Source organism: Ranitomeya imitator, chromosome 4, assembly GCF_032444005.1.
Source record: "Ranitomeya imitator isolate aRanImi1 chromosome 4, aRanImi1.pri, whole genome shotgun sequence".
Taxonomy (NCBI): domain Eukaryota; kingdom Metazoa; phylum Chordata; class Amphibia; order Anura; family Dendrobatidae; genus Ranitomeya; species Ranitomeya imitator.
Window position 1 is genome coordinate 706,463,865 of NC_091285.1, and position 22,382 is coordinate 706,486,246.

A 22,382-nucleotide genomic window follows, 5' to 3' on the forward strand; every position below is an offset into this window, starting at 1 on the left:
CAAAGTTGGAAAATGGCAACATTTTCCAAATTTTCGCCAAATTTCCATTATTTTCACAAATAAATGCAAATCATATCAAAGAATTGTTAGCACTATCATGAAGTACAATATGTCATGAGAAAACAATCTCAGAAACACCGGGATCTGTCGAAGCGTTCCAGAGTTATAACCTCATAAAGGGACAGTGGTCAGAAATGTAAAAATTGGCCCGGTCATTAACGTGTAAACCACCCTTGGGGATAAAGGGGTTAAGCAACTAAAACAGATTAGAGGAGTTTCAGTATAGTTTCCTGTGCAGCTTTCTTAATGTCTTTGTTTCTAAAACTGTATATAATGGGATTTACCAAGGGTGTAAATACAGTATAAAGCATTGATAGGACTTTATTAATATCTGATGTTTGTTCACTTTTTGGAAGAATATAAACACCAAAAATTGTTAGGTAAAATATGGAGACCACGGTGAGGTGGGAGCTACAGGTGGAGAAGGCTTTCTGTCTGCTGATATTAGATGATATTAATAAGACTGCACGGACAATTTTAGCATAAGAAATAACAATTATTAGGTTAGGAATAAATAGAAATGGAATACTTAGTAAATACATTTGAAATTGCATAGCAAAAGTATCAGAACAGGCAATGTTCTGCAAGGGAACCAGATCACAAAACAGATGATCAATGATGTTTGGTCCACAGAACTTTAGTCGGGATATTATCATAATGTAAATTAATGAAGTGAAAAAGCTAAGGAACCAGATGATGACTACCAATATTAGGCAAAATGCACTTGTCATGATGGAGGTGTAATGCAGAGGGTTACAGATGGCCACATATCTGTCGTAAGACATCACTGTGAGAAGAAGACATTCGGATCCTTCTGCTAAGCAAAATAAATAAGTTTGAGTCATGCAGCCAAAAAAGGAAACTCTCCCTCCATTACTCAGCTGAATATAAAGTAAGTTAGGGACAATATCTGAGGGTAACAAGATGTCACTGATGGACAGTTGTGAGATGAAGAAGTACATTGGAGTGTGGAGGTTCTTGCTGGTGGACACCAGGGTGATGATCAGGAGATTCCCACATATTGTCCCACAATAAAAGATAAGGAGCAGAGAGAAAAGGAAAATTCTCAAGTTCTGGCTGACTTGAAATCCTAACAGAAAAAAATCATTGACGAGAGTGACATTGTTCTCCTGTAGTCAAAGCAAAACAAAGTCCAAAATGAACATCCCTATTAACAGTCGGTTTTCCTTATTTACCAACAATGGCTAATTTGGCATCTCAGAGTTTTTTTTTTTAGGTTGGAAGGAAAAGTCAAATAAAACAATAATTCAATCTAAAATTATAATACTGTGTCATAATCTCCTGGTAAATTATAAAACACTGTTGTGGTTTCTAGCTTGGTATACTAACTTCATTGATGCACACTATGTAATTTTAAGATGGGATAGAAGATCGCGGTTATGTTTCTTTGGGCTTGGTAATATTACCTGTAGATCTTTCAGAGGAATGGCTCTGTGATTCCCACCTTAATTTACCTTTTTACAGTTTGTATGAACTGGATTTATCAGGATTTTTCTTTAATAAAAAGTAAAATTACTAAAATTACTGATTAACTTTTATCGTTTATTTGGGGACAATGGAGAAAAAACAATTTATATCTCCCATTTACTCCCATAAAGCCATTCCTGTGGCTGGGCTTCAAAGGAGTTTGACAATTTTTCAATATTGCTATTATTTTATATTGCAATACTTTAAGAAATAGTACCTGAAGTAATTTGCAGGTTCAATGTGGACTAAAACAAGTGAAAAGTAACAGAGAAATGAGTTAACAAATATTGAAAAAAGTTTGGCTTACTCACTTTCCTCAATCCAAAAATAGAGAAATAAAACATATTAAGTGTTGCCTAGTTCTTAGCAGTTTGATAAAAAAAAGGCTGAAAATGTAAAAATTAAAATAGTAAATGACAAAGAAAAATGTGAAATACCAAATTGTAGTTTATTTTGTCAGTGCACCTCCTGACAAAAACACGATAAAAAGCTTTATTGTTAAAAAAAATAAAACAAATTACTCTAAAAGACAGAGAAATTGGCAGAAATGTTTTAATTATTTTTTTTTCGTGGTTTCAGTTTTTTAATCACTAATGTAAAAAAGGAAATACTACTGTAAACAATTTATTTCAACTCAGCAACTTTTTAAAGTTTAGAAATGATCAAATATTGCTTGTTCACAAATGTTTAAAAGATGTGGTGTTCCTACAATTTCACATAACTGCTGATATATATTCTATCATGTAATTCATTCCCAGATTTTGACGGAACTTAAAAAATTGTTTGAATACTCAAAGCTCAAAGAAGTTTCTACTTATAGTTGCCATAAGTATTCTTTATAATGTACAAATGGAAAATAAAGGTACAAAGGTACAAAGTTACGAATGGCTTCCAGAATATTTATTAAATATATTTAAAAAAATGTATTCTAATTTAGATGCACGGATTAAAATGGATTGGGCATCAGATACAAAGACTTTAATATCACAGACAATGTGTGTTGCCCAAAACATAACAAATTTCCCCATCTACCAGTTTCTCTTCTCACTTCCACCCGTATCAGCTCTTGCATATTTTAAAAAAATATGTACCTGAATGGATAATAGTGTCTACAAATCTAATAAAGGGACGCATTTAGAAATAACTTTGTTCTAAGTGATATATTGAACACACATATTTGACACCTATAGGCTTATTTTACACTTGCCGTGTTCTTTGCAGCCCGTTTTTGCAGGCCATTTTTGCGGGCAATTTTTACAGTCTACCGCAATAACAGACTGCTAAAAACTTGCAGATCGCCGTTTTTCTGGTTTCCTATACTATGGAAACAGTATTGGGAAAAAAACAGCATTCCGCAAAAACAGTATTCCCGCTGCACCACAAAAACAATCTTCCGTTGTTATTGCGGCCCCATTGATTTTCAATAGGGTCCGTGTCTGTAAGCCGTGAAAAATATTGAGCATGCTCAATATTTTTTCACGGCCGTAAATATGGCCCTAACGACCATATGGCATATGGAGCTTTGTAGAATTATTGCGGCCCGATTTAGATTAGATAAATATCTATTGGGGCCGCAAAAATGGGACGCAAAAACACGGCAAGTGTGAAAGAAGCCTTATTCATTGCAGAAGTGGAGGATTCATAATTGGGTAAATATTGAGTTTGCAAAAGAAAATACTTGAGATGTTTCTTTTTCTTGATTTTCTGTCAATTTCTGTGAATCTCTTTGAATTTTCAGTAGGGATTCACCAAAAAATGAGCATGTCTGACAAAGGTTTCAAACTGTTAGGACTGGCGGAACACACCGAGTAAATAGTGAGATGATATTTGGTGCATTCGCAGCCCGGGGTCCACCGTGCAGGAGAGAACCCACTGCTGGCAAATGGAGGTACTATATGGCGGTGGAAGCGAACTCTGTTACGTCACAGGGCCGCGGTACCGCACAAAGAGCACAAGCTAGAAGTCACAGAACTCAATTCCAAGACTCGAGATTGAGTTTGTATAGACCACTTGCGCTCGACACCGGTACTGCGTGTCAGAGTATAACTAAAAGTAATTTTAAGCACAAGAGTCCGAGCAGTGCCGCACTGGCAGATGCCACTAACCACCCAGACTTGGGTTAGGGAAGCGGTCTAATAGCGCACGGCGCCGCACTGGTGGTCACAGCAATAGACGCTGTATTGTATGTTTAATGCTGATAGCTCAGCCGGGCGCTAGATAGCATACATCAACCTTATGTGAACAGTCATACACAAGGGAGGAGATGTTTAAAGAACGACTTGCACTCATCAACACACACGTTTTTAAATGTACACTAGGGCCGTGCGGCCATGCGAACCTTTTATAGCTGCAGTAAGTACAGAACCTTCCCAGAAGGACCAATGGAGTCTGCCACAAAAGTTGAGCACCTCCAGGACCTTCCTAGAGGACCAATGGGATTTGCTGCAGTATCTAAGCATGTGGCCCTTGATCTCCAACGAGAGATCTTGCCCTGGGCATGCTCAGAAGGGGAAAAGCAGGACTTAGTAACAAAAACGTTTGCTTGCCACTGCCCAGTACTGGCTACAATGGCAGAAGCTGGAAAGGCTTTGCACAGAGTCAGACTGAGCGAGCAGTCTCCGCTGAGCAGACTCCACTGCGGCAGGAGAAGAATGGGAGAACACAGCGGAGATGGCCTGAGATTGCCCCTGTGCAGAGGTGGGAACTCGTCCCCTAACACAAACATGTGTATTTTCGCCAAAGTGTCAATAATATCCACATGCAAAGAAAAAGTGTAAAGTTGCTCCTAGTGCAGATCAGCCCGGTAACCATATAGCCACAGCGAGTTTTTACACTCACCTTATTCTATTGTGCAAAGACAGGCACAACACTGATGAATCATACAGATGGTTCCTCCTTCAGGTCAGTCCAAGTGCCAGAACTCATGATTATCGATATATAACAAAAAGTCATGGGCTTTACAAGAGCTGCCAAGGAGATGTTAATCCAACCACACACTACCTTAGAAAATCCACCCGATTTCTGTTTTGCCTCAATATTCATCAGGGGGTGTCAGTGTATGGAAGATACTGGGTTGGCACCTTGATGCTTGCAGCCATTTGCTATATCAGTAGCGCTCATCAAGCCCATTATTTTTTTGTTTAACCCCTTAGTGACCAGACCAAATTTTTAAAATCTGGTCAGTGTCCTGTTGTGTGGTAATAACTCCAGAATGCTTTCATGGATCTGGTTGATTTTGTGAATGATTCCTCTCGAGACACATTGTACTTTAGGATAATGGTGAATTTATGTCAACATTTTCTGCATTTATTGATAAAAATATCATGAATTTAACAAAAAATTCAGAAAATTCGCAATTTTTGAACTTTCATTCATTATCCCTTTAATCCAGATCGTCATACCACTCAAAACACTAATAAATAACATTTCCCTCATGTCGGCTTGTTGTTTTCTTTTGTCGGCTTTTTAGAAGGTTTAAAATTGTAGCGTAAGTTTTTCATTTTCAGGAAATTTACAAAACTTATTTTTAGGGACCTATTAAATTTTGAAGTGACGTTGTGGGTCCTATGAATTGGAAACCCTTAAAAGTGAAGCCATTTTAAAAATGGGCACCCCTCAATGTGTTCAAAATTGCTTTCCGGTAGCTTATTAACCCTTCCGATGCTTTTCGGGAATTAATTCAAAATAGTATAACAGGAATGAAGAGATTTATTTTTACCACCTAATTGTTGATAACTTCCGAACAGGCCATTATAGCCGGCAAACGCTGGCTATTATTTGTCTGTGTATTGCCATGGCAAACGTCTGGACCACACAATCATGATCTCAGGGGGCCGATGGGGATAAAGAGGGAGCCTCACACTCTGTTAACCATCTAGATGCTGTAGTCATTATTGACAGAAGCAAGGGGTTAAACTACTATAGTCGGTACCCACACTGTTTGTGGCTGATGCATCAACTTGATATAGTGTACAGCTGACAGCTACAGGACCCGTCAGTGGATGCTAGTCTCTAATATCGCGGATCAGTAAAAAGACGCATTGGTCATCACTAAGGCTACGTTCACATTTGTGTTGTTGGGCGCAGCGTCGTCGACGCAACCCACAACGCATATACACAACGCTGCGTTTTTTGACGCATGCGTTGACATAAAATTGTAATGTTCATGAATTTTGGTGCAGGGAAAACGCTACAAGTTGCGTCCTCCGCGCCCTGTCTGGTGCGTCAAATTAACGCATGCGTCGTAAAATGCAATACAACGCATACCGGCGCATGTCAATGCGCCCCCCCGTGTTAAAGATAGGGGCGCATGACGCATGCGTCGGTATACATCGACGACGCTGCGCCCAACAACGCAAATGTCGACGTAGCTTTAGGGGTTAATATCAGTATTCAGCAATTAGAACATGTATTTTTCAGCTTCGTGGGATGTGGCCAGGACCTTTTATATTGGTGTCGGTCAGCACAATGTCTGCCATTGTGGGATGTCCTTCCTTAGTACTGGACAGCTTGTCCTATCTAATAATATGGTCACGTCCAACGTGCTATAAGCCGACACAATGCATCATATTGTACATATCTGTGTCACTGGCACTTTGAACAAGTTTTATCTATGTGCAACAATAATGCCAAGCTAATCTCCAACCATGGAGGATCGGTGGGTCAATGGCTGTATTTTGTACCTCTATTATATGGCGTTTATCATGAAGTCTTTTGGAATTCAGCAATATCTGGGTTTGTTACACGATATTGGTGAGCATGGCTGCTTTTCTTCCTTCGAGACAAAATATCTCAATAATAAAAATAAACAAATTATAGAAACATATAGTTATTCCTGTTTCTTCCCAGTTTGATTATATTAGAAGACACCAGGCAATATCGGGATGTCTAGTGTGTCCTGAAAAAAAGAAGCCGTCTTTCAGATCGTAATATTACAAGATGAGGAATGTGCTTTACGCTTTTGACTTGTTTCCCAGTAATTACCTTAGAGATTTTCATATTTCTTAAATAAAATTGCTAAATCTTTCATTTCAGTCTCTTAGTTAGAAAAAAAGTCTTCACTGCGTTTTCAGGCTCTTGAACGTAACTGTATGTAGGGTGCGGGCGACATAGAAGCAGCCATTACACACAGGATATATTACGGATACAGCACATGTATATATACTCAGTGGTGTGATATAATCTGTATCAAATCTATGGGGATTCATTATTTTTTTTTTCCTGTGTCTCATTTGCTCTTGGGCATTATGGAATAGAAATATAAACAGTTTACAATAATTGTTTCATGATAAAATATCAGACTCAATCATTAACCATTTCATAAGAAAAAAAAAAGTTTTCCAGCCTTACACTTAGTGTAAAGGCTTCACCAGTCTAGAAGTCCCACTCCCAAACCCCTTTACCACCTTGGAGTGTTCCATTTTTGAGTCTCCATTTTTTTTCTCCCCTTCTTCCTAGAGCCATAAATTTTTAATTTTTTAGTCAATGTGGCGATGTGAGGGCAGGATTTTTGGTGTGACAAGTTGTACTTTTGAACTGCATCATTAATTTTACCATATAGTATACTGGAAAGTGGGAACAAAAATTAAAGTGATGTGAAATTTTTAAAAAAGTGCAATTTCCCATTTTTTTTTTTTACCATGTTCACTACGTGTTAAAACTGACCTGCCATTATGTTTCTCCAGGTCATTAAAAGTTCGTAGATATGAAACATGTATAGGTTTTTTTAATGACCTATGCTGTATGGATACGTCTCGGGGATGACGCTAGCACAGCCGCTGGGTGTCAGCTGATTCTGACAGCTGACATCCGGCACTAAGTGCCAGGAGAATTCCAATACAGCTCCTGGCACTTGCACCCCCTAAATGCTATAATTGAACTTGAGCCTAGAATTCCGGGATCAGGCAGAGGAATAACAGCCCCTCTGCCCTTGGATCAGAGATGCCAGGACGTCACATGGGATAGCGATCGTTGACAGGACGATCTGATGTCGTCAAGACGACATCCGAGTCACCAGAGCTAGGAAAGTTGCTGATCGTGCACAGTGCAGGATCAGCAACTTTATATTTCAATGCAGTGCAGACAGGTTGCATAGCATAGGGATTAGAGATGAGCAAATATTTCAATATTCAATTCAGATTATGATCGCAAAATTTGCAATATTCGCCGATATAGTCATTGAATATTCACCAAACAAAGCCGAACTTTATTGAAGTCAATTGGGGCAAAAAGAAAAGCAGACACAACACCTTCAAAATGGCGCAAAAGCTGCCAAAACACATCAAATTAGGGGCAGATACCAGGAAAGTGGCCACAATTTACACACAGTACAAATTTTAGAAAGGCATGGCAACAATCAGCCATATACGAGATATCAGGCTGTGAAAATGTAAGGATAGTAACACGGGTAGTTGACTTAAAGGAAGCGGAGGCCCACCGGACTGGGAGGCCATCTGCTACAGGCAACACACATGAAGGAGACCCAACCCGGAGTCTGCACACTTCCAAAAATTAGTGGCAGACACCAACAAAGTGGCATCAATTTCACCAGAGTAGAACTAGTATAATGGTGACCGACTCCTCTTCCACTACAGCCAACCCAGCAGATGGAGACTGTAACAGGCAAAGTTGTGGAACCTCTGTACCATAGCCCTCAGAAAGCCTGGAGGGGCATAACTAGGTGGTCTGCCAAATCCAAACGTGGATAAGCTGCAACAGGCAAAAACCATGACTCATAGAGGAAAAAGGAGTTGGCACCAGGTGCTACTCCAGGGCTGACCTACAGAATTTGGCAGCTGACCCTCTAGAGCTGGTAGGCTGATACGGCTCAATAGAGGGATGAAGAGGGCTCAAAAGAGGGATGAACAGTGCAGACAGTTACTGATGGAACACTGAAACCACCAGTGCAGAAGGAACCAGGAGTGCAGATAGGACCAGCTGTAGAACAGAAAAGCACTAGCAGGTGCAGGCTGGACAGGGTGTTACACAGATGGGCATTGGCAGGTGTGTACTAGACCAGATGTTACACAGATGTGCACTGGCAAGGGCAAGATGTACCGAGTATTAGACAAAGGGGCGCTGGCAGTGTGGCCTGGACCCAGTGTTACACAGATATGCACTGGCAGATGCAGGCTATATGGGGTGTTAGACAGATGAGTGCTGGCAGATGCAATCTGGATGGGCATTTAAAAATAAGCCCTGGCAGGTGTGAGCTGGACCGAATGATGAACAGGAGAGTACTGGCAAATGAGAAATTGACCGGGTGTTGAACAAATGGGCTCTAGCAGATGCAGACTGGACCCGGTGTTACACAGATTTTCTATGTTAGGAACGGACTGGACCAAGTGTTAGACAGATGGGCGCTGTCAGGCACGATCTGGATCTGCAGTTAAGCCAATAAGCCCCGGCCAGTGTGGGCCAGACCGGCTGAGGAACAGGATATCACTGGCAGGTGTCGACTGGACCGGTTGTTAGACAGATGGGCTTTGGCAGGTGTGGACTGGACTGGGTGATACACAGATTGGCAATGGCAGCTGGAAGTTGGACCTGGTGTTAGACAGATGAGTACTGCAGGTGTGGGCGTGACCAGGTGTTACACAGATGGCCACTAGCAGATGCAGGCTGGACCAGGTGCTAAACAGATGGGTGCTGACTAGTGTTGAGTGATACCGTCCGATACTTGAAAGTATCGGTATCGGATAGTATCGGCCGATACCCGAAAAGTATCGGATATCGCCGATACCGATATCCGATACCAATACAAGTCAATGGGACACCAAGTATCGGAAAGTATCCTCTATGGTTCCCAGGGTCTGAAGGAGAGGAAACTCTCCTTCAGGCCCTGGGATCCATATTAATGTGTAAAATAAAGAATTAAAATAAAAAATATTGATATATTCACCTCTCCGGCGGCCCCTGGACATCACGCGGGTAACCGGCAGGCTTCTTTGTTTAAAATGCGCGCGTCTAGGACCTGAGGAATGACGTCGCGGCTTCTGATTGGTCGCGTGCCGCCCATGTGACCGCGACGCGACCAATCAGAAGCCGCGACGTCATTCCTCAGGCCCTAAATTCCTAGAATGAGGAGTTTAGTGCCTGAGAATGACGTCGCGGCTTCTGATTGGTCGCGTCGCGGTCACATGGGCGGCACGCGACCAATCAGAAGCCGCGACGTCATTCCTCAGGTCCTAAACGCGCTCATTCTAGGAATTTAGGGCCTGAGGAATGACGTCGCGGCTTCTGATTGGTCGCGTCGCGGTCACATGGGCGGCACGCGACCAATCAGAAGCCGCGACGTCATTCCTCAGGTCCTAGACGCGCGCATTTTAAACAAAGAAGCCTGCCGGTTACCCGCGTGATGTCCAGGGGCCGCCGTAGAGGTGAATATATCAATATTTTTTATTTTAATTCTTTATTTTACACCTCACTATGGATCCGATACCGATACCCGATACCACAAAAGTATCGGATCTCGGTATCGGAATTCCGATACCGCAAGTATCGGCCGATACCCGATACTTGCGGTATCGGAATGCTCAACACTAGTGCTGACAGGTGCGATCTGGATCGGCAGTTAAACAGATGAGTATTAGCATGTGCAGGCTGGACCGGCTGATGGACAGAAAACAAAATACAGGTACCAGCAAACAGATACAGGATAGACAAGCAGATGGGCGTACCTGTGGAACCTGACAACTAACAATCATTCAAGGCAAACTATCAACATCAGCTCCATATTGGAGGAGGAGCCTTAAATGGAAGGTGTTGTCTAGCTGTTGGGCGATGCACACGGTCACTTAAAGAGGGAGAAGGTGCGCAAGTGTGTGCCCTATCCATAGTGCCCAGGCCTCCAAGTGAACATTGGGGGACACAAAAACATAGGGGGCGAGATGAGGAGGTGGTGTGTGAGTGGGAGACACTGAATGTCCTGTCAGTTAGGTACGAGAAAAGCCAACAAAGGATGAGTCTGAAATTGCAAGACATCAGAAAGTCTGCATTAAGAGGGAATGGTCCACTGTGTCAAAGGCAGATTCCAGGTCCAGGAGAAGGAGGAGGACAAACTAGCGTCACATTAATTTGATGGTGAGTAGAATGTTGGAGACTTTAGTCAGGGCAATTTCAGTGGAATAGTGCGGTGGGAAGCCAGATTGTTAGCGGTCAAAGCGGGAGCAAAAGGAAAAGTGGGAGGACATTTTAAAATGGACGTGTTTTTCCAGTACTTTGGAGAAATGAGATGGGGCAATATCTAGACACAGAGGAGGGGTCAAGGAAGGGCTTTTTGAGGATGGGTGTGATGGAGGTATGTTTGAATAATGAGGGGAACACACCAGATTTTAGGGACATGCTGAAAAAGTGGGTTAGGTGTGGGATAAAGGCTACGGTAAGGTTTGGAATGAGGTAGGATGTTATTTGGTCAAGTTCCCACGTGTTGAGATGTGATTTGGAAAGTCAAGAGCAAAGTTGATCTTCCATGATGGTGAAAATATTTTTGAAGGAGAGTTGAGTACTTATGAGGAGGGGACTTTAAGCAAAAGCTTTGCCTTGCACTGTCAATCTTCTGCTTGAAGAATGATCCAAATTCTTCACCTGCGATGAGAGGAGAGAGAGGGGGAGCTGGTGGATGGAGGAGAGAATTGAAAGTACTGAATATCTGTTTAGGGTGTGAGACAGGTATAATAAGAGATGAGAATTGTTTTTTTTTTGCTGCAGTGAGCAATTGTGTAGCATTTTTACAACTTCTTTTCCTGGACTGGCTACTCCACTCCCTTTCTTTGTCAGCCGCAGAACGGTAGACTTTGTTAATGTGGGCCAGAAAGAACGTCTGCTCTAGTAGATGGCAAGCACTGCACTAAATGACATCTCCTCCTTTTTCTCCACCTTAACATCACACACAGAATATTCCTCAGAGGTGGCACATCAATTACCCTTGTTTTTCCCCGTGTCACAACTCTCCAACTGCCAAACTGACTATAGGGAGCCACAGGTGGTTGAGTCTGCAGATCTGTTCACACATTCTATGCCATGGGCATCGGAAGTATACTCCAAAGATTCACAGAGTCAGGAGGAGGAAATCATCTGGGGTGATGCCCAATTTTTTTTTCAGTTTGATCCAGGGCCAGTTGAAGTAGGGTTCTTCCAATGTCCAAACCCTCATCAACAGAAGTTAATGCCATTGAATGGAGGTGATGCTGATAAGACAGATACTTGAGGTGCCTGCAGACTGTACTGTGCTGTGAGGGCAGAAAGAGGAGGAGGGTGACTCTCAAGGTGAGAAGTGGGAGAACAGAGGGGGATGAAAATGAGAAAATAGATCCCACTTGGTGCGAACCCAGTGGTATGCAGCTGAGTAGCTCAGCAGAGGAGGTGGAGGAGGAAGGCAAGAAGGTTACATTGCAGTTTTTGGCACAAACACAGAGTTTGTGTAACCCCGACAAGCACTACATCATCAGCTCCAAATATGTCAATGGCAAGCAGCATTGGCAGATTTTGCAGTTGTCTGGCCTGGTTTTTTTTTTCAGACCACCAAAAATGACACAAATCACATTATCTGTCAAATCTGTTAAAAACAAAAGAGTATAGTTAAAAAATGCATTAATTTGACAACTACATGCAAGAACTGGCACATGCGAGATCAACATGCATTAATCTGGGAATCTCACTGTGCTAAAATGCAGACTAGCATGTCTTGCTAACCACCGTCCACCACATCAACTGCACCTTCTTATTCTAACTAATCCCTCACTATGGCAAATGTTGTCACTAGGGTTGAGCGAAACGGGTCGTTCATTTTCAAAAGTCGCCGACTTTTGGCAAAGTCGGGTTTCATGAAACCCGATCCGACCCCTGTGCGGGGTCGGCCATGCGGTACGCGACTTTCGCGCCAAAGTCGCGTTTCAATGACGCGAAAAGCGCCATTTCTCAGCCAATGAAGGTAAACGCAGAGTGTGGGCAGTGTGATGACATAGGTCCTGGTCCCCACCATCTTAGAGAAGGGCATTGCAGTGATTGGCTTGCTGTCTGCGGCGTCACAGGGGCTATAAAGGGGAGTTCCCGCCGACCGCCATGTTACTGCTGCTGATCTGAGGTTAGGGAGAGGTTGCTGCCGCTTCGTCAGAAGCAGGGATAGCGTTAGGCAGAGTCCATTAACCACCAAACCGCTTGTGCTGTAGCGATTTCCACTGCCCAACACCACCTTCGGTGTGCAGGGACAGTGGAAGCTACATTTTTTTTTCCCCCTCAGCGCTGTAGCTCATTGGGCTGCCCTAGAAGGCTCCCTGATAGCTGCATTGCTGTGTGTACGCCGCTGTGCAAACCAACTGCTTTTTTCAAAGCACAAATCCTCTTGTTCCTTCCTTTCTGCACAGCTATCTTTTTGGTTTGTACACACTTTTTATTTAATTTGTGCATCAGTCCACTCCTTATTGCTGCCTGCCATACCTGGCTGAGATTACTGCAGGGAGATAGTAATTGAAGGACACTCCCTGTTTTTTTTTTTTTTGTGGGAGATTAAGATTGACATTTCTGCTAGAGTGCCATCCCTGTCTGTGTCATCTCTCACTCAGTGGGCCATAGAAAGCCTATTTATTTTTTTGCTTGATTTTGGTTCTAAAATCTACCTGAAAAAATCACTACATCAATCAGTGGGAGAAAAATATTGGCCTCAGGGCTTGTGTGCCACTCCTGACTCCTGTGTGCATCATCACTCACTCAGTGGGCCATAGAAAGGCCATTTTTTTTTTTTTTGCTTTATTTGGGTTCTAAATTCTACCTGAAAAAATCAATAAATCAATCAGTGGGAGATTAATATTGGCCTTTGGGCTTGTGTGCCAGTCCTAAGCGTGCCATCTCTCTCTCTCAGATAGTGGGCCATAGAAAGCCTATTTATTTTTTTTTTTTTTTATTGGGTTTATAAATTTTCCCTGGAAAAAAAAAAAAAAGTGGGAGATTAATATTGGCCTTTGGGCTTGTGTGCCAGTCCTGAGCGTGCCATCTCTCTCACAAATAGTGGGCCATAGAAAGCCTATTTATTTTTTTTTTTTTTGGTTTTATAAATTCTCCCTTAAAAAAAAAGGGAGATTAATATTGGCCTTTGGGCTTGTGTGCCAGTCCTAAGCGTGCCATCTCTCTCTGTCTCTCAGATAGTGGGCCATAGAAAGCCTATTTATTATTTTTTTTATTGGGTTTATAAATTTTCCCTGGAACAAAAAAAAAAAGTGGGAGATAAATATTGGCCTCTGGGCTTGTGTGCCACTCCTGACTCCTGTGTGCGTCATCTCTCACTCAGTGGGCCATAGAAAGCCTTTTTTTTGTTTTATTTGTTTTCTAAATTCTCCCTGAAAAAATCATTTTATTTTATTTGGTTTCTAAATTCTTCCTGAAAAAATCATTTTATTCTATTTTTTTTTTCCTAAAGTCTCCCTGAAAAAAAAAAAAAAAAAACAAATCAGTGGGAGATTAATATTGCCCTTTCTGCTTGTGTGCCAGTCTTGACTCCTGGGTGTGCCATCTCTCTCTCTCTCTCTCCAATTGTGGGCCATAGAAAGCCTATTATTTTTAGCTTGATTTGGGTTCCAAAATCTACCTGAAAAAATCACTACATCAATCAGTGGGAGATAAATATTGGCCTCTGGGCTTGTGTGCCACTCCTGACTCCTGTGTGCGTCATCTCTCACTCAGTGGGCCATAGAAAGCCTTTTTTTGTTTTATTTGTTTTCTAAATTCTCCCTGAAAAAATCATTTTATTTTATTTGGTTTCTAAATTCTTCCTGAAAAAATCATTTTATTCTATTTTTTTTTCCTAAAGTCTCCCTGAAAAAAAAAAAAAAAAACAAATCAGTGGGAGATTAATATTGCCCTTTCTGCTTGTGTGCCAGTCTTGACTCCTGGGTGTGCCATCTCTCTCTCTCTCTCCAATTGTGGGCCATAGAAAGCCTATTATTTTTTTTAGCTTGATTTGGGTTCCAAAATCTACCTGAAAAAATCACTACATCAATCAGTGGGAGATAAATATTGGCCTCTGGGCTTGTGTGCCACTCCTGACTCCTGTGTGCGTCATCTCTCACTCAGTGGGCCATACAAAGCCTTTTTTTGTTTTATTTGTTTTCTAAATTCTCCCTGAAAAAATCATTTTATTTTATTTGGTTTCTAAATTCTTCCTGAAAAAATCATTTTATTCTATTTTTTTTTCCTAAAGTCTCCCTGAAAAAAAAAACAAAAAAACAAATCAGTGGGAGATTAATATTGCCCTTTCTGCTTGTGTGCCAGTCTTGACTCCTGGGTGTGCCATCTCTCTCTCTCTCTCTCCAATTGTGGGCCATAGAAAGCCTATTATTTTTTTAGCTTGATTTGGGTTCCAAAATCTACCTGAAAAAATCACTACATCAATCAGTGGGAGATAAATATTGGCCTCTGGGCTTGTGTGCCACTCCTGACTCCTGTGTGCGTCATCTCTCACTCAGTGGGCCATAGAAAGCCTTTTTTTGTTTTATTTGTTTTCTAAATTCTCCCTGAAAAAATCATTTTATTTTATTTGGTTTCTAAATTCTTCCTGAAAAAATCATTTTATTCTATTTTTTTTCCTAAAGTCTCCCTGAAAAAAAAACAAAAAAAACAAATCAGTGGGAGATTAATATTGCCCTTTCTGTTTGTGTGCCAGTCTTGACTCCTGGGTGTGCCATCTCTCTCTCTCCAATTGTGGGCCATAGAAAGCCTATTATTTTTTTTAGCTTGATTTGGGTTCCAAAATCTACCTGAAAAAATCACTACATCAATCAGTGGGAGATAAATATTGGCCTCTGGGCTTGTGTGCCACTCCTGACTCCTGTGTGCGTCATCTCTCACTCAGTGGGCCATAGAAAGCCTTTTTTTGTTTTATTTGTTTTCTAAATTCTCCCTGAAAAAATCATTTTATTTTATTTGGTTTCTAAATTCTTCCTGAAAAAATCATTTTATTCTATTTTTTTTTTCCTAAAGTCTCCCTGAAAAAAAAAAAAAAAAAACAAATCAGTGGGAGATTAATATTGCCCTTTCTGCTTGTGTGCCAGTCTTGACTCCTGGGTGTGCCATCTCTCTCTCTCTCTCCAATTGTGGGCCATAGAAAGCCTATTATTTTTTTAGCTTGATTTGGGTTCCAAAATCTACCTGAAAAAATCACTACATCAATCAGTGGGAGATAAATATTGGCCTCTGGGCTTGTGTGCCACTCCTGACTCCTGTGTGCGTCATCTCTCACTCAGTGGGCCATAGAAAGCCTTTTTTTGTTTTATTTGTTTTCTAAATTCTCCCTGAAAAAATCATTTTATTTTATTTGGTTTCTAAATTCTTCCTGAAAAAATCATTTTATTCTATTTTTTTTTTCCTAAAGTCTCCCTGAAAAAAAAAAAAAATCAAATCAGTGGGAGATTAATATTTACATTTGTGCTTCAGTGACAGTCCTGCGTGTGTGGCATCTCTCTCATTTGTTGCCACCAACAACAGAGTGTGTAACATTGTGCCTGATTTTCGTTGTGGTCTCACTCACCTGTAAAGGGGTAGCTAAATCATACTGAAATTATAGCTCACCGTGTAATTTGTGTGACAGCAACAAATACCGTTAGTTTGTTTACGTTTTTAAAACAATGAGGAAGTATGGTGGAAGAGGTCGTGGCCGGGGGCGTTCATTGTCAGCTGGTAATGAGGGTAGTGGTAGTGGTGGAGCATCAGCTGGTCGTGGGAAAAAAAATATTGCACCTAAGTCTGGAGCTGTGGAGCCAGGTTCGTCGTCTGGCTACACAAGGCCTCGAACGCTCCCTTTTCTGGGAGTAGGAAAACCGCTTTTAAAGCCGGAGCAGCAAGAGCAAGTTTTGGCTTATCTTGCTGACTCAGCCTCTAGCTCTTTTGCCTCCTCTCGTGAAACTGGTAAATGTCAAAGCAGCGCGTCGTTAGTGGATGTTCACGGTCAGGGACAAGTCGCTTCCTTGTCCTCTTCAGCAAAAACAACAACAGAGAAGAATGCAGCAGGCGACACAACGGGTTACTCCATGGAGCTCTTTACACATACCGTCCCTGGCTTAGAAAGTGAAGCAGTTAACAGTCCATGCCCATTACAAGTTGAATCTGACATGGAGTGCACTGATGCACAGCCACAGCCAGACTACTATGCTGGTCCTTTGACTCAGACCGAACATTGCCCTCGCAGGGTGCTGATCAAGAATCAGACCCTGATGAGACTATGTTGCCCCATCACGAACGCTATACCACCGACCGACACGGTGACACAGACGAAGTTGCACACGAGCTACAAGAAGAGGTAATAGATGACCCAGTTCTTGACCCCGATTGGCAGCCATTGGGGGAACAGGGTGCAGGCGGCAGCAGTTCTTAAGCGGAGGAGGAGGGGCCGCAGCAGGCATCAACATCGCAACAGGTTCCATCTGCCGGGCCCGTATCTTGCCCAAAACGCGTGGCAAAGCTAAAACCTGTTGGAGGACAGCGTGGCCATCCGGTTAAAGCTCAGTCTGCAATGCCTGAAAAGGTATCCGATGCTAGAAAGAGTGCAGTCTGGCATTTTTTTAAACAACATCCAATTGATCAGCGCAAAGTCATCTGTCAAAAATGTTCAACTACCTTAAGCAGAGGACAGAATCTGAAAAGTCTCAATACAAGTTGCATGCATAGACATTTAACCACCATGCATTTGCAAGCCTGGACTAACTACCAAACGTCCCTTAAGGTTGTAGCACCCTCGGCCAATGAAGCTAGTCAGCAACGCAACATCCCTTCCGGCAGTGTAGGGCCACCATTTTCCGCACCACCTGCAGTATCTGTGCAGGTTTCTTTGCCAGGCCAAAGCCGTCAGGGTCAGGGAATCACCAGTTTCGTAGTAGGAAACACTGCATCTAGGGCACCGGTGGCAACAATACCATCTCCCACCGTCTCTCAGTCTGCCATGTCCACCGGCACCCCCGCTAGTTCCACGATCTCCAGCTCTCCAGTCCAGCTCACCCTACATGAGACTATGGTTAGAAAAAGGAAGTACTTAGCCTAGCATCCGCGTACACAGGGTTTGAACGCACACATAGCTAGACTAATCTCGTTAGAGATGATGCCCTACCGGTTAGTTGAAAGCGAAGCTTTCAAAGCCCTGATGGACTACGCTGTACCACGCTACGAGCTACCCAGTCGACACTTTTTTTCCAGAAAAGCCATCCCAGCCCTCCACCAGCATGTTAAAGAGCGCATCGTCCATGCACTCAGGCAATCTGTGAGCACAAAGGTGCACCTGACAACAGATGCATGGACCAGTAGGCATGGCCAGGGACGTTACGTGTCCATCACGGCACACTGGGTAAATGTGGTGGATGCAGGGTCCACAGGGGACAGCAAGTTTGGGACAGTTCTGCCTAGCCCACGGTCTAGGAAACAATTGGCTGTAGCCGTTCGCACCCCCTCCTCCTCCTCCTCCTCCTCGTCCTCCTGCAGAAGCGAGAGCTCGTCCACAGACCGCAGTCGCACAACCACTCCATCCGCAGCTGCCACTGTTGCACACCAGGTCTCCCATTATGGGGCAGCTACTGGCAAACGTCAGCAGGCTGTATTGGCTATGAAGTGTTTGGGCGACAACAGTCACACCGCGGAAGTTCTGTCCGAGTTCTTGCAGAAAGAAACGCAGTCGTGGCTGGGCACTGTAGATCTTGAGGCAGGCAAGGTAGTGAGTGATAACGGAAGGAATTTCATGGCTGCCATCTCCCTTTCCCAACTGAAACACATTCCTTGCCTGGCTCACACCTTAAACCTGGTGGTGCAGTGCTTCCTGAAAAGTTATCCGGGGTTATCCGACCTGCTCCTCAAAGTGCGTGGACTTTGCTCACATATCCGCCGTTCGCCCGTACACTCCAGCCGTATGCAGACCTATCAGCGTTCTTTGAACCTTCCCCAGCATCGCCTAATCATAGACGTTGCAACAAGGTGGAACTCAACACTGCACATGCTTCAGAGACTGTGTGAACAGAGGCGGGCTGTTATGTTTTTGTGGGAGGATACACATACACGGGCAGGCAGTAGGATGGCAGACATGGAGTTGTCAGGTGTGCAGTGGTCGAAGATTCAAGACATGTGTCAAGTCCTTCAGTGTTTTGAGGAATGCACACGGCTGGTTAGTGCAGACAACGCCATAATAAGCATGAGCATCCCCCTAATGCGTCTGCTGATGCAAAGTTTGACGCACATAAAGGATCAGGCGTCTGCAGCTGAGGAAGAGGAAAGCCTTGATGACAGTCAGCCATTGTCTGGCCAGGGCAGTGTACAGGACGAGGTAGCGGGCGAAGAGGAGGAGGAGGACGAGGAGGATGATGGGGATGATTATATTTTTAATGAGGAAGCTTTTCCGGGGCCACTGGAAATTGGTGGCGCGGCAAGGCCGGGTTCTGGTTTTTTGAGGGACACAAGTAACATAGTAACATAGTAACATAGTTAGTAAGGCCGAAAAAAGACATTTGTCCATCCAGTTCAGCCTATATTCCATCATAATAAATACCCAGATCTACGTCCTTCTACAGAACCTAATAATTGTATGATACAATATTGTTCTGCTCCAGGAAGTCATCCAGGCCTCTCTTGAACCCCTTGACTGAGTTCGCCATCACCACCTCCTCAGGCAAGCAATTCCAGATTCTCACTGCCCTAACAGTAAAGAATCCTCTTCTATGTTGGTAGAAAAACCTTCTCTCCTCCAGACGCAAAGAATGCCCCCTTGTGCCCGTCACCTTCCTTGGTATAAACAGATCCTCAGCGAGATATTTGTATTGTCCCCTTATATACTTATACATGGTTATTAGATCGCCCCTCAGTCGTCTTTTTTCTAGACTAAATAATCCTAATTTCGCTAATCTATCTGGGTATTGTAGTTCTCCCATCCCCTTTATTAATTTTGTTGCCCTCCTTTGTACTCTCTCTAGTTCCATTATATCCTTCCTGAGCACCGGTGCCCAAAACTGGACACAGTACTCCATGTGCGGTCTAACTAGGGATTTGTACAGAGGCAGTATAATGCTCTCATCATGTGTATCCAGACCTCTTTTAATGCACCCCATGATCCTGTTTGCCTTGGCAGCTGCTGCCTGGCACTGGCTGCTCCAGGTAAGTTTATCATTAACTAGGATCCCCAAGTCCTTCTCCCTGTCAGATTTACCCAGTGGTTTCCCGTTCAGTGTGTAATGGTGATATTGATTCCCTCTTCCCATGTGTATAACCTTACATTTATCATTGTTAAACCTCATCTGCCACCTTTCAGCCCAAGTTTCCAACTTATCCAGATCCATCTGTAGCAGAATACTATCTTCTCTTGTATTAACTGCTTTACATAGTTTTGTATCATCTGCAAATATCGATATTTTACTGTGTAAACCTTCTACCAGATCATTAATGAATATGTTGAAGAGAACAGGTCCCAATACTGACCCCTGCGGTACCCCACTGGTCACAGCGACCCAGTTAGAGACTATACCATTTATAACCACCCTCTGCTTTCTATCACTAAGCCAGTTACTAACCCATTTACACACATTTTCCCCCAGACCAAGCATTCTCATTTTGTGTAGCAACCTCTTGTGCGGCACGGTATCAAACGCTTTGGAAAAATCGAGATATACCACGTCCAATGACTCACCGTGGTCCAGTCTATAGCTTACCTCTTCATAAAAACTGACGTCATAAAGTCATAAATCCACGTCATAAAGTGACGTGGATTTGCCTGAAACTGCCCCTCAACCAAGCACAACCGCAGATTTGAGAACTGGAACTTTGGCCCACATGGCGGATTATGCCTTACGTATCCTCAAAAGGGACACACGCATAACAAAAATGATGAACGATGACGATTACTGGTTGGCCTGCCTCCTTGATCCTCGCTATAAAGGCAAATTGCAAAATATAATGCCACATGAGAACTTGGAACTAATATTAGCAACCAAACAATCAACTCTTGTTGACCGTTTGCTTCTGGCATTCCCTGCACACAGCGCCCGTGATCGTTCTCACACGAGCTGCAGGGGCCAGCAGACCAGAGGTGTTAGAGGGGCAGAAATCAGAAGTGGCGTTGGCCAGAGGGGTTTTCTGACCAGGTTGTGGAGTGATTTTGCTATGACCGCAGACAGGACAGGTACTGCAGCATCAATTCAAAGTGACAGGAGACAACATTTGTCCAGTATGGTTACAAACTATTTTTCATCCCTTATCGATGTTCTCCCTCAACCGTCATTCCCATTTGATTACTGGGCATCAAAATTAGACACCTGGCCAGAATTGGCAGAATATGCATTGCAGGAGCTTGCTTGCCCGGCAGCTAGTGTCCTATCCGAAAGAGTATTCAGTGCTGCAGGTTCAATACTAACAGAAAAAAGGACTCGTCTGGCTACCCAAAATGTAGATGATCTAACCTTCATTAAAATGAACCACAACTGGATTTCGAAATCTTTTGCCCCACCTTGCCCGGCTGACACCTAGCTTTCCTATGAAAAGGTCTTGCCTGTGGACTATTCTGAATGCCTTTTCCAATCTCGTAATTTTCTGCACCTGATTGTCCAGCATACGACATGTTTACACCTCACTAAATGGCCAAACTCCCCACACGGGGCCGTGGTATCGACACTTGGCGAAAGCACCCGTGAGAGTGCATTTTGTCTGAAGAGGTGGGTGAGCCCGCTTTTGGTCGACGGCACTGCCACTGGGTCCCTCCTAGTACAATAAAGTGTCTCTGGCGGTGGTGGTGCGCACCCAACGTCAGACACACCGTTGTAATATGAGGGGCCCTGGGCCTGTACCGCCGGCCACAAGACAGTTTCCCCCCACCCCAGCTCAAACAGTGCTCTACCACTTGCAAAATTATCTCACAGCTCCACCAATGTTTAGTCTATGCGCTGACATCCTTCAATGCCTGCCACTGACAATACCATTGTATTGACATTTTTGTTATGTTAGGCCTTCGATGCCTGTCTGTGGTCACTCCTTCCACTAGGCCTCCACTGACCACACCACTGCTGCCCGTGTACCCCTGTAACCAATTTAAAATTGCCTACAGCCATGTGTTATTATTTTAGGCCTTTGATGCCTGTCTGCGGTGACTCCTTCCACTAGGCCTCCACTGACCACACCACTGCTGCCCGTGTACCCCTGGAACCAATTTAAAATTGCCTACAGCCATGTGTTATTATTTTAGGCCTTCGATGCCTGTCTGCGGTCACTCCTTCCACTAGGCCTCCACTGACCACACCACTGCTGCCCGTGTACCCCTGTAACCAATTTAAAATTGCCTACAGCCATGTGTTATTATTTTAGGCCTTCGATGCCTGTCTGCGGTGACTCCTTCCACTAGGCCTCCACTGACCACACCACTGCTGCCCGTGTACCCCTGGAACCAATTTAAAATTGCCTACAGCCATGTGTTATTATTTTAGGCCTTCGATGCCTGTCTGCGGTCACTCCTTCCACTAGGCCTCCACTGACCACACCACTGCTGCCCGTGTACCCCTGGAACCAATTTAAAATTGCCTACAGCCATGTGTTATTATTTTAGGCCTTCGATGCCTGTCTGCGGTCACTCCTTCCACTAGGCCTCCACTGACCACACCACTGCTGCCCATGTACCCCTGGAACCAATTTAAAATTGCCTACAGCCATGTGTTATTATTTTAGGCCTTCGATGCCTGTCTGCGGTCACTCCTTCCACTAGGCCTCCACTGACCACACCACTGCTGCCCGTGTACCCCTGGAACCAAGTTAAAATTGCCTACAGCCATGTGTTATTATTTTAGGCCTTCGATGCCTGTCTGCGGTTACTCCTTCCACTAGGCCTCCACTGA

General features: G+C 43.5%; 1 protein-coding gene across 1 annotated transcript in view; it reads right to left on the minus strand.

Annotated features, from left to right (window-relative positions):
• Positions 1–216: 216 nt before the first annotated feature.
• LOC138674835 (olfactory receptor 1496-like) overlaps positions 217–22,382 on the minus strand; it is a 30,278-nt gene continuing 8,112 nt past the window's right edge. Inside the window, exons 2-3 of the mRNA XM_069762651.1 lie at positions 1,536–1,575; positions 217–1,190 (exon numbers count right to left, since the gene is read on the minus strand). Of these exons, the coding sequence (XP_069618752.1) occupies positions 267–1,190; positions 1,536–1,575 (964 nt within the window). The 3' untranslated portion in view covers positions 217–266. The remainder of the gene's footprint in view (positions 1,191–1,535; positions 1,576–22,382) is intronic.